Below are 18056 nucleotides of genomic sequence, written 5' to 3'. Positions count from 1 at the left end.
ATCGGAAAGCGGCACTTTCCCAATTAGGAAAAAACTACAAGTTTCCCAATAGCTGACAAAAAATTCTAAATAAAAGTTAAAAATAAAAATAAAAAAAATATAATGGAACATTTAGTTAATTTCTGTATGCAGCTCTATGACTTGAACCTAAGTAAATATAATATGGACAACTGAACAACACCGGTATTTTTCCCTATCAGCCAAAAAAGTCTCTCTAAGTGTGTATAAAAATTGATATTCTTTAATGTAATAAAAATTTCTTCTGTGTATGTATAAAGAAAAAGCTTTTTTGTCTCTGTAAAATAGCTTCTTTATCTCTATAAAACATCGCTTCTTAATCTGTATAACAAAAATGTCTTTGCCTGTATAACAAGTAGTTGCTTGCCACGTTATCTTTGCTGTATATAATGCAAACATGGTAAATCCTGTAAATAAATGTATGTCAAGTATATACATATATGTTTATAATGGACATAAACAAGAGCACCGCATAATGGGTGCCCTCTCGGCTGCGAAAGCTTGTCAATTTTTTTTATTTTTTTTAGAGGTCACAGTGACCTTGACCTTTGACCTAGTGAAACAAAATTGGGTGTGGCATGTAGAACTCATCAAGGTGCATCAACATATGAAGTTTCAAAGTTGTAGGTGGAAGCACTTTGATTTTAGAGCCAATGTTAAGGTTTTAGCACGACGCCGCGGTCGCCTACTGCGGACGGCTGACGGCTGAGGGAAAGCTGGCTATGAAAATACATCGGGTTTTCTCTGAAAACAGCCGAGCTAAAATTAATTGAATCAGCAAAAATGCTGTATCCAAAAACGAAAATATAAAAGATTACGTGTTTTTCACAGGAAATAAAATCTGCATATCATTTGAATACTGAAAAATGAAAACCATTTACCTAGCAAATATGTAGTATATATTATTTGGTTAACATATTGCTTGACAATATGCCATTGAACTGCTTAACTTTGCTAATAGATCACATAGAATATTTCATGATGGTGGACATGTGCAACGTTTCGTTGACTTGTAAAAATTTCGGAAAGTAGGGACGATTTTCCATCAGTTATCTTTCATGTCTATTTCATCGGCTAGCCAATCAGAAACATGGGCTGTTTGTAAAACATGCATGCCCCCCCATATGGGCTGTCCGTTGTAGTGGCAGCCATTGTGTGAATACGATTTTTGTCACTGTGACCTTGACCTTTGACCTAGTGACCTGAAAATCAATAGGGGTCATCTGCAAGTCACGATCAATGTACCTATGAAGTTTCACGATCCTAGGCGTATGCGTTCTCAAGTTATCAGCCGAAAACCATTTTACTATTTCGGGTCACCATGACCTTGACCTTTGACCTAGTGACCTCAAAATCAATAGGGGTCATCTGCGAGTTATGATCAATCTACCCATGAAGTTTCATGATCCTAGGCGTATGCATTCTTGAGTTATCATCCGGAAACCATTTTACTATTTCGGGTAATTGTGACCGTGACATTTGACCTAGTGACCTCAAAATCAATAGGGGTCATCTGCAAGTCATGATCAATCTACCCATGAAGTTTCATGATCCTAGGCATATGCGTTCTTGAATTATCATTCAAAAACCATTTTACTATTTCGGGTCACCGTTACCTTGACCTTTGACCTAGTGACCTCAAAATCAATAGGGGTCATCTGCGAGTCATGATCAATGTACCTATGAAGTTTCATGATCCTAGGCCCAAGCGTTCTTGAGTTATTGTCTGACAACCACCTGGTGGACGGACCGACAGACTGACCGACAGACCGACATGAGCAAAGCAATATACCCCCTCTTCTTCAAAGAGGGGCATAATAAATAAATAAAATACTCGCAAAATTGGCGCAAACTGAGCACAAAGATGATAAAGCTTTAACAAATATATCAATTTCGTTCTAAATTGATCACGCTTTCAAACAAATTTTACCATACCCCCCCCCCCTCCCCCCCTCAAAAAAATATATAATGGGATTTTAATTGATCTCAAAATCTACCCTGGTCGGCTGAAAATCCGGATTTCTGGAATAATCCGGAAAATTGACACCTCCATATGTTTTCACAATATATTTCTGTATCTTTTAAAATAATAAAACAATTAATATTTACTGATAGGTTTTCTGCTTATTCAACATTGAAATCATCTGCTTTTTTCTGGTGTAAATATTTCCCCATAACTTTTTTAATATCTTATATACTGACGTTTAAACAAAGGTTCTATAAATTAACCCATGTATTGCAGAGTTAATTCCCATTAACACCCTGTGTTCTTGTAAAAAATACAGAAATTGAATTTAAGCCGCTCTAAAGATAAACAAGAGCACCGCCTTGCGGGTGCAGACCGCTCATCTATTTTCTTTTTAAAGGTGAAGGGACTCTCAATTTCAATCACAAAGGAGGGAGGGGTGGAGTGAAGAGCGGTGTATAGTGTGGGGGTGTGGACATTTATTACATTATCTTCCAAAACTGGTGGTGGTGGTGGTGATGGTGGTGGTGGTGGTGGTAGCAGAAGAAATAATAGTAGTTGTAGTAGTAGTAGTAGTAGTTGTAGTAGTAGAAGTAGTAGTAGTAGTAGTAGTAGTAGTAGTAGTAGTAGTAGTAGTAGTAGTAGTAGTAGTAGTAGTAAGAGAAGTAGTAGTAGTAGTAGTAGTAGTAGTAGTAGTAGTAGTAGTGGTAGAAGTAGTAGTAGTAGAGTAGTAGGAGTACAGGTTTTTTTCCCACTGTTTGGAATTGAGAATTTTATCGGCATTTTCATGAAATTGGGAAAATAAATTCATTAGCCTTTTTTTCCACACGAAAAGTCCACTGATTGGAGAAATACTAAATTTGATTTAACTCTTTATAATCATTCAAATTAAAAGAAAAAAATCATATAATACTTTGTTAGATGTAATTAAATTCAAATTGACATAAAATACACATAAGACTTCTTTAAAAAAAATAAAAAAAAATAAAAAATATATATATATTTTTTTTTTTTTGGCAATTGGGAATTTTTTGCCACATTTTGGGAAAAAGTATACTTTTAGGGATTGGGAACATAGCCGAATTTCGGCTATAAAATAGGGCCAAAAAAAAACCTGTAGTAGTAGTAGTAGTAGTAGTAGTAGTAGTAGTAGTAGTAGTAGTGGTAGTAGTAGTAGAGTAGTAGTAGTAGTAGTAGTAGTAGTAGTAGTAGTAGTAGTAGTAGTAGTAGTAGTAGTATGCATTACAAAAATGCAGTTAGCCTTACATTTGGTAAAATTTAAATATATTACAGGGGAGGCAAATGCTGTTACAATAAATTTAAACTTATTGCATTTGTTTCCCCTGTATATAAGAAATATATTATAGTGTATTACCTCCCCTGTCCTGCTTATATTTATATTAATCAACAAAATTAAACATTAACACAATATTAAATATACAAAATATACAAAAAATCTCATTTCTAATATTATTTTTACTGATCCACTGTATTTTACTTGGGGGATGATGTTTCATTGGACTGATAATTATAGATTTAGGATTACAGACCAGTTGCTTCAGTAATATTGTTTAGAGTGTGCCCTGTTGGCCGCGTATGCATTCTTGATTTATCATTCAAAAATAGGGCTGTCACGATACGCCGTGAGCGTACCGCGGTATATCGTGGTACGGCAGCACTGTATCGCGGTACGTACCGCGATATTTTACAGAATATGTATCTGTGAAGAAAACAGCAGAATAACAAGTTTTACAAACTTTATTAAACTCAATAATCAGAAAACACTGGTATCATAGTATCATGACTAGAAACTGTAAAAGAAACTGTAATAAACTTGATAGAAGTAGTCATTGTTATTGTTCGCGTCTTTTTCTAAAATGTCCGCCATGTTGTTTACAATAGCTGTGACTACGATCTGTGTAAATCGAACGCTTCAAGGGCATGTTCAAAATGCGGAGTCAGCGGGCCCAGTATTGAAAATCCGTAGCGTTCTGACTCTTCCTCGATTTATTCAGAATCTTAAGATAACATGATTCGGAAGTGCCATGCTTTGAACGATCGATATACTAAAGAAAGAAAATAAGAAACAGAATAAACATCTTTTGGATAATTATGAACTTGCAAGGAAATCTGTCCCTAATTCCAAACAAGAGCGCCGCATGACGGAGCAATATACGCCCGATTCGTGTGCCATTGGAGATGATACACTGATGATTGATGTATTTGTTTTGGAAATAAGCAAAAAAAACAACAACAACTTATATAACTGATATATTCATATATATGCATTGATATCAATAAGTGTACACTTAGTCTCATTTGTTCTCTAAAACACAATATTTAAATCATAATTGTTTAGACCCCCATACCACTTTGACGCAGGATAAAAAGTTGTTTAAAAGTTTCGGATGAATACAATTTGAATTAGAGTCCGGACAAAGTGGCGCCGTTGAAAATGCACTAATTGACCCTATGACCTAGTTCTTGACCCGACATGACCCATATTCGAACTTGACCTAGATATCAACTAGATGCAACTACTGACCAAGTTTGGTAAAGATCGGATGAATACAATTTGAATAAGAGTCCGGACAAAGTGGCGCTGTTGAAAATGGACTAATTGACCCTATGACCTAGTTTTTTACCTGGCATGACCCATATTCGAACTTGGCCTAGATATCAACTAGATGCAACTACTGACCAAGTTTGGTGAAGATAAGATTTATACAATTTGAATTAGAGTCCGGACAAAGTAAAATGCACTAATTGACCCTTTGACCTAGTTTTTGACCCAGCATGACCCATATTCGGACTTGACCTAGATATCAACTAGATGCAACTACTGACCAAGTTTGGTGAAGATCGGATGAATACAATTTGAATTAGAGTCCGGACAAAGTGGCGCCGTTGAAAATGCACTAATTGACCCTATGACCTAGTTTTTGACCCGGCATGACCCATATTCGAACTTGGCCTATATATCAACTAGATGCAACTGCTGACCAAGTTTGGTGAAGATCGGATGAATGCAATTTGAAATAGAGTCCGGACAAAGTGGCCCCTTTGAAAATGCACTTATTGACTCTATGACCTAGTTTTTGACCCGGCATGACCCATATTCGAACTTGGCCTAGATATCAACTAGATGCAACTGCTGACCAAGTTTGGTGAAGATCGGATGAATACAATTTGAATTAGAGTCCGGACAAAGTGATGCCTTCCGCCCGCCGCCCGCCCGCCCGCCAAGGGGTTTCACATAATACGTCCCGTATTTTATACGGGCGTATAAAAAGGTACGGACCCATACATCGCCGTATTTTAAACGTGAAAGTTAAACATCTACAAGTGGAAGCGCTTGCTTGACCTGGGGCCCGTCTTATCAAACATCGTACGACATTCTCACCTTACGATGCAATTTTTGAAGCGCCGTACATTGTATAAACGTAACCGTCGCATTTATAATTACTTTTGTTGAACATTTCCATTCATTTCCAAAGAAGCTGTCAAATATCCATTATATTTGAAACAAACAAATTATAATCACTTATATTTTTAAATTACAAAATGCAATCATAAGTAAACAATGTCGTACGATCTTTGATAAGACGGACCCCTGGATATTAACGGATTATTTATTTAGCCCCTTTTGAATCGCTTCTACATTTTTCAAAACGATATCTATATAAAACTAATTATGTAATGTATTTATATCTGTGCTAATATAATAATATAAAAAAACCGGTGCGGCAACGCCGTACCGCGGTGCGATTTTTGTCACGACATGCACCGCGATATACCGATATACCGGTGAATCGTGACAGCCCTATTCAAAAACCATTTTACTATTTCAAGTCACCGTGACCTCGACCTTTGACCTAGTGACCTCAAAATCAATAGGGGTCATCTGCGAGTCATGATCAATGTACCTATGAAGTTTCATGATCGTAGGCCCAAGCGTTCTTGAGTAATCGTATGACAACCACCTGGTGGACGGACGGACCGATTGACCGACAGACCGACATGAGCAAAGCAATATACCCCCTCTTCTTCAAAGGGGGGCATAAAAATTCGGGTGTGGGGGGAGGGGATTCTTGGGTGCGATGGTTGGACGGTATTTCAAAAATAAAATAATAAAAATAAATATTTGTGTTTTTTAACTGTTTCAAAAAAAAAAAAAAATGGGGGGTGGGGTGGGGGTTGGGGGTAAAGTGTGAGGGTGTGGTGGTCATTTGTGAGATGATCTTAAAAAAAAAAAAAAAAACAAGGGACAAAATTGTCACAAAACCAGGTTTTCATTGTGAAAAAAATTCTGATAAAGGGAGACAACTCAAGCTGAACTTTTGAAATGAACAAACAAAATTAACCCCCTTTGTAAGTTTGTTTGAAAATTAATCTATTTTTAGTCGTGGCAACCTTGACATTGGAGATATTGACGTGATTCTTTCATGCCACGCACCGTCCCATGATGGTGAACAAATGTGCCAAATGATTTTAAAATCTCACAATAAATGACATAGTTATGGCCCAGACAAGCTCATTTATGGCCATTTTTGACCTTTGAACTCAAAGTGTGACCTTGACCTTGGAGATATCGTCGTAATTATTTTGTGCGACACACCGTCCAATGATGGTGAACAAATGTGCCAAATGATTTTAAAATCTGACAATGAACGACATAGTTATGGCCCGGACAAGCTTGTTCCGCCCGCCCGCCCGCATTCGCCAATCTAATAACCAGTTTTTTCCTTCGGTAAACCTGGTTAAAAATTAGCAGGGGGGGGGGATTCGTGGGGGGGGGGGGAAGGGCACGGGGGATGGTTTGGGTGGAGTCTATTGTGGTATGTCAGGTAAGAGTAGTTTTGTCAAAGTATCAATCAAATCTAATCATAAATAAAAAAGTTATGGCATTTTTAGCAAAATTTAATAATTTGACCTTGAGAGTCAAGGTCATTCAAAGGTCAAGGTAAAATTCAACTTGCCAGGTACAGTAACCTCATGATAGCATGAAAGTATTTGAAGTTTGAAAGCAATAGCCTTGATACTTTAGAAGTAAAGTGGATCGAAACACAAAATTTAACCATATATTCAAAGTTACTAAGTCAAAAAAGGGCCATAATTCCGTAAAAATGACAACCTGAGTTATGCAACTTGTCCTTTTACTGTACCCTTATGATAGTTTGCGAGTGTTCCAAGTATGAAAGCAATACCTATGATAGTTTAGGGGTAAAGTGGACCAAAACACAAAACTTAACAAAATTTTCAATTTTCTAAGTATAAAAAGGGCACATAATTCTGTCAAAATGCCAGTCAGAGTTACATTACTTTGCCTGCACAGTCCCCTTATGATAGTTAGTAAGTGTTGCAAGTATGAAAGCAATAGCTTTGATACTTAAGGAATAAAATGGACCTAAACACAAAACTTAACCAAAATTTTCCATTTTCTAAGTATAAAAAGGGCACATTATTCTGTCAAAATGCACGCCAGAGTTATCTAACTTTACCTGTCCAGTCCCCTCATGATAGTAAGTAAGTGTACCAAGTTTGAATGCTATAGCATTGATACTTTTTGAGAAAAGTGGACTTAAATGCAAAACTTAACCGGACGCCAACGCCGACGCCAAGGTGATGACAATAGCTCATAATTTTTTTTTTTAATAGATGAGCTAAAAACGGACCTAAACACAAAACTTAACCAAAATTTTCAATTTTTCTAAGTATAAAAAGGGCACATAATTCTGTCAAAATGCACGCCAGAGTTATCTAACTTTGCCTGCCCAGTCCCCTCATGATAGTAAGTACCGGTAAGTGTACCAAGTTTGAATGCAATAGCATTGATACTTTATGAGAAAAGTGGGCCTAAACGCAAAACTTAACCTGATGCCAAGGTGATGACAATAGCTCTTTTTTTTTTTCAAAAAATAGATGAGCTAAAAATGATTATCTTGATAACAATTTATAACAATTTATATTGCTTTTCACTTTTTGTTTTAAATGCAATCAATATTGTTCATCAGATAATAATACATCAAATAAGTAGGCCAAATTCTCAATCTATTGATTTTACGCAAGCAAAATAAATCATTGCAAAATTTAATTGCATGACACCGATACTCCATGTAAATTTCACAGCTTTAAGAGATGTTGTTTAAAAAGTATATACTAAAATATATTTTCCATTTTAAGATTTATGTACATGTATGTTTGCCCATCTGTGAAACTGTCGGTTTACAATCTTAAAACTTCTTAAAGGCAGCTCATTTAGCCGGCCATATGAAAGGACTGTCACGAAATGAGAGACTGCTTTATCAACCTTGTTCAAACTACTTTGTTAAACATTTACATACAGACTTATCTTCCTCAAATATGAAATGAAATTTAGTTTTTGAAAGGGAGATAACTCGATAATACAATACCCTGATATCATGCAAGAGTTATGTATCTTGCATTAAATCAAATATCAATTTATAATCTATCAACTACTGGTGTATTATTTCATGACATATGTTCAATGGAATTGTTCCATTATTACCAAACATATTAATCTTCTTATAAATTTAATAAAATGTCATCTCAATGTTTTAGTGAAACTGAGCAAACATGTCGACAGTAGCGGTAGACTGCTTACATTTTCAAACAAAGAACAAGAAATATGGGGTTTGGCACCATTTTGCATTCCAAGTTAATTTGTCAAACAAAAGAACAAAAGTCTGAAAATTTTAATCAGCAATTAGTTGATTGCACAAACTGTTAGAATCAAAGCGCTGAAGGCACTGAAGATGTTCGCTATTGCATAATTTAACACGCAATTCATTTTTCAAAATCAATCGCAAGTTTGAAATGAACACACGCCATTCAACTTTAAAAAGTGTGTGTCATAGCGCACGGGTCGAGTTTTGTGTGCACTTTTTATCATCCTTATTATTTCATAGAAATAACTAAGACAAAATAAAAACAGCATGCTTTTTTGGAAGTTCTGAAAGCAAAGAAAGTATGATGAAAATGGTAATGAGAACTTAATATAAAGAAAATTTGCAGTCACCATCATATTAAAGGAATATTTTTTCTAATATCAAATGACTATCTCACCAAGAATATAAATTCATAATGAAAGTTCCGTGTACAAAACTTTTGATTTTTGACACCATATACAAATTCAAAATATACAATAATCTTCGTATCTTGTATATGGAGGAATAAAAGTATATAAACATTGCTTTTTATGCTTTACTTGTTACCCGAGCAGTTCACACGGTGTCAACAACGCTAACATAAACATAGGTATAGAGCACTAATGCGCTTTTAGGCGAAGCTGTTTCAGTTTTCATCTTAGTGACTTTAACATAACGCCAACAGACACGCATGAATATTTTCGAATATTTAATAAGCTGATTCGAGATACAACCTCTGAATTTTTGCTACATCACTGCGTATGTGCTCAATTCAAAGGATGTAGCACTGTTCAGTGTAAGGAATTCCGGACTACTCTCTGTATGCTCAAACGACACAAATTGTGGCCCTGTTACAATTACGCGTTACAATCCATCTCGCAGAATTTCAATTTCGCCTCCAAGATGAGAAAACAATCATTAGCGAAATAGTATAGTGTCACGATAAGAGAAAATCGTTTAATTATCATACCACAATGTTTGCCGTACTTGGTCAGCACGTCTGGAAAGCATTCCTTAATGCGTCGATAGGCTGCCATTATTAACAAGTTTGCTATTTTGAATTCAATTTTGTATCAAAAAGCATTGTTTTTAAATGTGGGATTTTCAATTCGCAATGAGATTTGTAATGACCCTCGTCATGCGAAAATGGGTCTTATTCCATATGCGCCCATCATATAAATAGCCCACTCAGCTATCCCTCCTTCTGGTAAGGAGAAACATAACATATTGAGTGATTTTAAAGCGAACAGCGTCGCCTATGGCCTGACTGCGCAAGAGCACATGTTGGGTTTAACAAACGCTTGCCGAAACGCATAATACCCATTTTCGCATGACGGCGCTATTGACGTGTGATTTAAATGTGACGAAAGAAAACTGCGTTTAAATCAAATATAAACATACGATATATTTCGATAATGAAGAAAGATACTCATAACAAGGCATATGAGGACACATATGAAGTGCTCTCCCGTAGTATATTTTTTATTTACTCACACTAATGTGTGGTTTGACAATGCTAACACACATTTCATGCGGTGAATATGCAGCTTACAAGTGAAAAACACAACACAATAGTTTAACTTTTGTTTAATTGTATTCAATTATTTAGAAAAGTAAATTGCTAACTTTATTTCAAAGTCGGCGTATACGCCGACTACATTTTTAAAAGACATGTATTGTTATAAATATATTTAATATAATATATTTAGTTGTTTTCGGTTTTAGCGATTATAAAGCATTTTCGAGGTTGCCTATAGTATGCCTGAGTAATTGATGAACTCATATCCAACTGTCAATGTATTGAGAACTGTGAATATAAACAAGCTAACCCTTCTACTAAGCTTCTACTATTGCGTTGCTAGCACCCGTAAATACACAAGATCGCCGCTATGTGTTGAGAACCAAGAACGCTTTCCAGAAATACCCGATGTAGTAGCTTCAACGAGGTTATGAAACAGGTCATTCGTATTATTATTATAAATTATTTGTTATATTCGGGTTAAGTGATTATGATTTTTTTTAGTCTATCGTATCGCTGAAGTTATTGTTGAACTTATGTTCAACGTTTTATAAATTGAGAATATAAATAAGCGTCAACTTTTTCCCAAATCTCTCAATTTACGACCTGTACTATGTCATTGAGTTGTATGTGAGAGCGTAACCTATTGCGTTGTTATCGCCCGTAAACTTTCCTTTGTTTATCGACAGGCGCATCTATTAATAGCCTCATATCATGAATGCCAAAACACCCGCGAAAAAGAACCACGTGACCAAATAGGACGCTAAACGCAAATACCATGCGACTACGACTTTAATTATGTAAGAACGCTCCGCAATTCCTCTGAAGCCGGGGCCTTGTGATTGCTTTTACGTAAAGAATTGACCTCTAACTGAAGTAAGCAAAGGAAACGCAGCACCTAATTGACCCATTCCTTCTATGTGCGAAGGCAGATTGAATTTTACTAATGTATGGTTTGCCTATTATAACACACATTATAATGCGGTAAATATGCGACTAAAAGTAAAAAACACTATAATTAAACTTTTGTTTTTAATTAAGTTATTTAGAAACCAAAATTCCAAACCTTATTTCAAAACAGCAAGACTACATTTTTTAGAGAATATTCTTGTTATATTTAAAAATTTTTTAACAGTTTCAGCGATAATGAATCATTTTTATGTTGTCTATCGTATCCCGGTAATAATTGTTGAACTCGTGGTCAACGTGTTATTAATTGAGACCTGTGAATATAAACAAGCGTAACCTTATACTAGTGCGTAATTCTCACCCGGACTCCCCTTTGTTTATCGCCAGCCTCAGATTTATGAATGAGATGAGCCAAAATACTACGTCACGCAGACGCAGCAGAAAGTGGACTATTTTAATCATTCATAAACAATCTCCTCCGCGACACGTGCAATACGATCATTGTTTTTTTTAATTCTTTTCTATAAAACACCATTCGAAACTATTGCATTTAACACGATATTAATATAATGTTTCCATTTGTGAATAAACATAATTGGAGAACTCAAACCTCTTGCATAAATTATACAACTCTTTCTTCGCGCGTAGTGTAAGCGGGAATTGGGCTAATCATACCCAGGCTGTATCGACCTGAATTTTACATCAAGCACATTAGACGGTCGCCATAGCGACCATCTAAAAAGTACACAAATCATAGTTTGTATGTTGTGTGTGTTCATGTTAATGAGTGACAATAATAATATTATTTGTCAAACACATAAAAAAATCAATGTTCCTAAAAGCAATAGCCAAAATTCCAATGCTAGATGAGGTCTGGTAACAAAGATTTAAAGTGATACAAAATGCTCGCTTTCATTTTTTTTGGCCACAAAGTATACCATGTGAATTTCCGGCAATGATATTCGAACATTTACAAGCGAAGCGAAGCGATGGCTTTGAAAGCATGACGTAGTTTTCATGAATTCGTATTTCTTCTGACGCTGCCTGTTCGGATATCGTGGCGAAACATTGTCCCGCAAAAAAGAACAAGAGATATTTTTGTCAGAAACACAATGCCCCCTATTGCGCCGCTTTGAAATAAAATTTCAATATATCATTTGGCAGGTTTAGAAATTATCTCCCCTTTAAAGCTTATTTCTTCCCTTGGATTGTACTTTTTGACATTTGACCTTGAAGGATGACCTTGACCTTTCACCACTCAAAATGTGCAGCTTCATGAGATACACATACATGCCAAATATCAAGTTGCTATCTTCAATATTCAAAAAGTTATAAACCAAACTTTAACAAAGGGTAAAGTTTTAGGAAAGAAAAATACAATATTTGACCTTTGACCTTGAAGGATGAACTTGATCTTGACTTTTCACAACCCAAAATGTGCAGCTCCATGAAATACACATGCATGCCAAACATGAAGTTGCTATCTTCAATATTGCAAAAGTTATCAAACTTTAACCATGGTAAAAGTTTTGGAACAGAATGACAGACAGGCCAAAAACTTCTTTTTTCTTCGAAGAAGGGGGCATAAAAACAAGCATTTTGTATCTGGTTATTCTATGCTACCACATTTAGCGTTGAAATTTGGCTATTGCTATAACTATATATTAAGGAACACTGATTTTTTTAAGGGTTAACTTTATTTTACAAAATATTTTGCAAAATATGTGTTGATTTTATTATGGGCATAGTATTTATGTAACTTTAAAGTAATATTATGGGCATCTAACAGTATATAGGTGTCGATCGCAATTGTTGTTTATTTTTGGTGTTTTCACTTCATATACACTTATTTAATGCAGCATCAAAATACTAAAACAATATCCAGAAAATAATCCATTTGAATATCAGCTGTACTTTCGTTTTGACAACTGATGACAGAAATGATTCGATGCACGATGTGAGTATAAATGTAGTTTTATGCGAGTCTAAATATAGTTTTCATGCAGATTCGTTCATATGACACAATTTTGTTATACGGATCGTTTTGGCTTAGAGGACTGGGTGAGTCACGTAAAATATGGAAAATAATATATATTTATATAAACAACTGGCAGCAAGATGAGTTGTAGATACATGTAATTGGTCAGTTACCACATTTTAACTATTTCTTTTGACCTGTTTATTCTTTTTAGATCAATTCAACAGTGGAAAATGCCCATAATATCTCTTTAAGTTTGACCTTGACCTTTGAGTTAGGGACACATTTCACATTTGCATTTGTGCCAAGTTATTTTAAAAATCCATCAATATTATATTATATAATACACAAAAAAATATATCACGGAAAAATAAATTTTTGTGCTGTTTTTTGCCAAATTTGGCTTTTGACCTTTATCTTAAACCTTGACCTTAGAGCAGCGTTCTAGATAAGCTGCGTATGAGCGTAATGTACGCATTAAAAATATCAAGATACGCTAAATTTATCATTTCCGTGCCTACATTTTAGCAAGCCAATCTGGACTAACGCAGCAAATGATGTACATTCATTGCGTAAAAAGTTATCACAAAATATGATCAGCTGATTGTCTTTCGCCATAATATGAGACTGGTTATCATCAAAATTAGAGCTAATTTGTGCGCTGGATTGTAGTAATAGTTAGCCAGTCGGTATGTATACTCTGTATCATCTAAACGCATGGTAAATTTAGAATTGATTTTTTTAACAGACACTCCAGCGCTTATGTGTTTATTAAATTACACGAAAAGGCCAGCATGGCTTCTTCGAAGCCAAAACAAATTACTTCTCAAAGTAAAATTGATTATTTTTTATACGGCAAAAGTTATATCCAGTAAAAACATTGCACTGCCAATATTGAATGATATAATTTCCTCTGTTTCAAATCAAAAGGACACACTTAAACGCTTATAAAACAACTGTTTAAAGTTGGCAAAAAAGTTTTCCGTGGCTCACAGAGGTGGAGGGTAAGGACGAAGTTCGTCTAAGATGTAAAATCTGCCAACAATACAAGGCTGATAATGTTTGGGCCACTGAGGGAGCAATCAACATTCAAAAGTCGGCAATGGTTTTACTTTTAACAAATTAACCTTCAAGCAAGGCAAAATTGGACCATTTACCACCATGCTTTGAAAAGTGGGGGTATTTATCGCCATGGGTAAAAAATTATCTATAACGCTGCCTTAGAGGTAGGTAAGAAAGTTGCAATGCAAGATGCAATGTCTTATAATTGTTTACTTTTTGGTGCCAAGTTATTTTAGTATCCCTCTATATGTATTTATGGCAAAGTAATGAATGAGGCAGAAATAAATATGCAAGATGTTTTGTGACCAAATTTGTCCTAAACACTAAAAAAGACATTGAGCTTTGAGGTAAGGAGATAGGTGCTACAGGCAACTTGACAGATATATGGCAAAGTTATAGCTCAGACAGGAAATGTCACACTGACTTAAAAATGGTCAGTGTGGCTGCTACACACCACTTTTGGCATAAAGACAATCGCATAACAATACCACACAAATGACACCACTATGTTAAGGTTCATGTAAAGTCCCAAAATGGCCCCACATAGAAGAAATTTTAAAATATAAAAATGATCAGTAATACCCAAAATAAGTTAATGCAATTTACATATGGTTGCAATAATCACATTTTTATTCCGTATATGTATACAATAAAAAAAAAAAAAAAATGTTAGTAATAATGTAATTATTAGCAAAAATATTGCAATGTATGGCAAATTCTCAATTTCATTAAAAAAAAACACAAATGCACCAAATAAAAACACCAACAGTATATGCAAGTAATATGTAAGGTACTCCTAGCATTGAATTGCGTCAATACAGCCCCACAACGACACTATGCGTATTTCAAAATGAACATGTCAATGCCATGAGTCGCTATTTATAGATTTTGGAAAAATACTAACTTTCCACGTGCATAGCATGCGATCAATAAGAGTTATAATCTTATCAAATAAAATTAATGAAAATATATCATTTTCATAATATCTCTATAACAATGACACTTACTTGAAACGCACTATTTGAAAAGAATCTTGATATAATTGACTCTCCTCCCGATTTAATTTCATCGGTCGTATATCTTGCTCAGAAATGTGTATTGATTAGTATTTGGGAATTTGTTAAATATTGCTTATATTAAATATTTACTTTATAACATAACTTGAAATTACCTCATAAATAAATTATACAAATTTTAGAACAAACGGATCGTGAGTAATTTATAAATGATCGATTTTGAAACGAAATATTTTTCGAATACATTTCCGGCAAATAACGGCTAGCTGAACCAGACAACATGGCCAGACAATAACAAATGCATTTTTGAACGCTTACAATGTTTTTATAGAAAGGTAAGTGTTTACTTTGTTTTATATGTACGTTTGCAATACATTTGTATTATTAATTTTTCCGATAACAAATATATTATGTCTAGATTTTTAATTGAAATAGTGGTTGGTCGACTTCCTTGAAACCCACAAATTAATCGAAAAAATCGTGTATGGTGTTCGAGGAGTGACATGCACATGGCCGTCATATGTTTGAAAGTTGTCATAAAGTCGTCTTTTAAAGTACTTTTAATTTTGAATGAACATTTAAAGTGTTTCCTTTTGTTAGTATAGTTCATTTTTTTGTAATTGTGTCATTTTGTGACTATGCTTATTACTCTATTGTGAGTAAATAAGTGAATTTTAAAATGTGTCTATCTGTTTGAAAAGCATTGCCGCCAATAGGGCGGGGCATTTGTCCTTAATTATATACATAAAGTGAAACCTTGTTAACACTATAGAGGCCACATTTATTGTGTGATTTGAATGAAATTTGTTCATAAAATTGGTGTAAAAAATTATATGTTTGATGAGTTGGAAAATTGTTAATTTTGTTTGAAAAACATGGCTGCCAAGGGGTGCAACATTTTTCCTTATATGGCAGTATATGGCTATAGTAAAACATTGTAAACAGTATAGTATTATGAAATGTCACATGCAGACAGAAAACATGTATATATTTTCGTAGTACTTTTCTTATCATTAAAATTAAAATAAAGTAACTTTTCCAACAAATGTAAAATAGTAAATATAGTTTAATGTCAAAATGTCACAAATTGGTACACCATACTTAAAGTAGTTCCTAATTTTGTTTGTTACTTTTTGACATTTGTTGATGTTTTTCTTTTGCATATTTTAGGATTGTTGGTGTGTGTTGTGTGGAATTTTCATTTATAGTACCTACAATTAAGTCTATACAATCTTTTCAACAAAGGAATTTGTTAAATTTAACTCTGTTAGTTAATTTGATATTTTCATGCATGCAATGTATAAGTCTTCAAAAGCAACATTTTGCATATTTATTTTTTTCATTTACTGATATGTTCTACAAGTATTTACGAGCATATTAACATATAAATTGAATTAAATGACATTTATTTAACTATCCCTATTTGAAGAATACACCTTTTGACACTTTACATGAACCTTAACTGACTACAATGTATTATGAAAAACATTCAAATCAAAGGGGAGTAACTGTGTCAGCCCTATATTCGATATTAAACAGAGTTGTCTCGTATTATTTACGCTTATTTTATTACTAGAAGTAATAAGTTTTTTCTTACAGTTGACATGGTGACAAAGTTATAGAACATATGTGACCCAGATTTTTAACTTGGCCTAAATACAGACAAAAGGCAATCATAAAAGCTCACCATAGAGCACATGGAGCTCAGGGTAGCTAAAAAAAGAGAACAACATTCTGATAAAGATTGAGTAATAATTGTGGCCTCTATAAAGGTAACAAGGTTTTTAAATTATTTAATCTGGTGACATAGTTTTTGAAAGCACATGACCCAGTTATGTGCCCAGATATTGTCAAGCAAAAAAATTCTGACAAAGTTACATCAAGATCAATCCATTAATGTGGCCTCTAGAAAGGTAATTATTTTTTTTGTAAACTTTGACCCAGTGACCTAGTTTTAGGAAGCTAGAGGTTCAGATTCGAACCTGGCCTAGATATTGTCCGGATGAACATTCTGACCAAGTTTCATCAAGATTTAATAAGTGTTGCCTCTAGATGGATAACAAGCTATAAAGGGGCCTTTTCACAGATTTTGGCATGTTTTTAAGTTTGTCATTAAATGCTTTATATCGATAAATGTAAACATTAAATTTTAAAAGCTCCAAGCTTTTAAATCGTCAAAAGATGCAAATAATGGCTATATTAGACCATGGCAAATGTTCTATAATACTGTTTCCTCACAAATATCATAACTAAACAGAAAATTGCAAATCTGAAACAACTTTTTTCAATTTTGTCAATTTACCACACCGTGAAAAAAATCCCTTTACATAAATGAGGCACACCAGACACTGTAGACTGCATCACCATGAATGTCGGACACAAGGTGATCATAATTGCTGACCTTAGAGCAAATCTTGAAATGGTGAGCTAAAAATTAATTGTTTTATATAGTAACAACCGGAATTCACCTTGAAAATGCGCTATCCAAAATTTCCAATTCACTGCATAGTACAATCACTAATTGTTTTAAAACCATACTAAAACAACCTCAAACTGGTTCCAACTTGTACTTCATTGAGTTGAGAGCTGTATTCTTTCAAAACAAGAAATACCTGTCACACGCATGAGTGACTGTTATGACAATATCATAATCACAAACCTGCATGTAGTAATGCACAACACTTTGCACACAGTGGTGTTTAAAAGTCTGCTAAAGGTAGAAAAAAAATAACAATGGGTGTTTTGACAGCTACATATGCACACAGACGTGTGAAAAAATTACCGGTAGTTAACTAAAAAAGTGTTACACGCTTCAAAAAATGTACATGAATAAATCAGAATATGTTGCTTCATGTAAGCTTCATATATAAGAAATATTAGTTCCAGTGCATTAAGTACATATCTTAGTTGTATTACCATT

The 18056-nt window shown here is 34.4% G+C and overlaps 1 protein-coding gene across 5 annotated transcripts in view; it reads right to left on the bottom strand.

Moving 5' to 3' along the window:
* LOC127882082 (protein NDRG3-like) overlaps positions 1 to 18056 on the bottom strand; it is a 95135-nt gene that overhangs the window by 64260 nt on the left and 12819 nt on the right. For 2 of the 5 annotated variants that reach the window (XM_052430513.1, XM_052430514.1), the window contains exon 1: positions 17444 to 17518. The exons of 2 other annotated variants lie outside the window; for them this stretch is intronic. In XM_052430513.1, coding sequence (XP_052286473.1) covers positions 17444 to 17503 — 60 coding nt within the window. In that variant the 5' untranslated portion in view covers positions 17504 to 17518. Of the gene's footprint in view, positions 1 to 17443; positions 17519 to 17604; positions 17711 to 18056 lie in introns of those variants that run through there. One more of the 5 variants, XM_052430518.1, reaches the window with a different exon arrangement.

Source organism: Dreissena polymorpha, chromosome 5, assembly GCF_020536995.1.
Source record: "Dreissena polymorpha isolate Duluth1 chromosome 5, UMN_Dpol_1.0, whole genome shotgun sequence".
Taxonomy (NCBI): Eukaryota; Metazoa; Mollusca; class Bivalvia; order Myida; family Dreissenidae; genus Dreissena; species Dreissena polymorpha.
The sequence above is the reverse complement of the archived record's forward strand: the minus strand, read 5'-3'. Positions and strand labels throughout refer to the sequence as shown.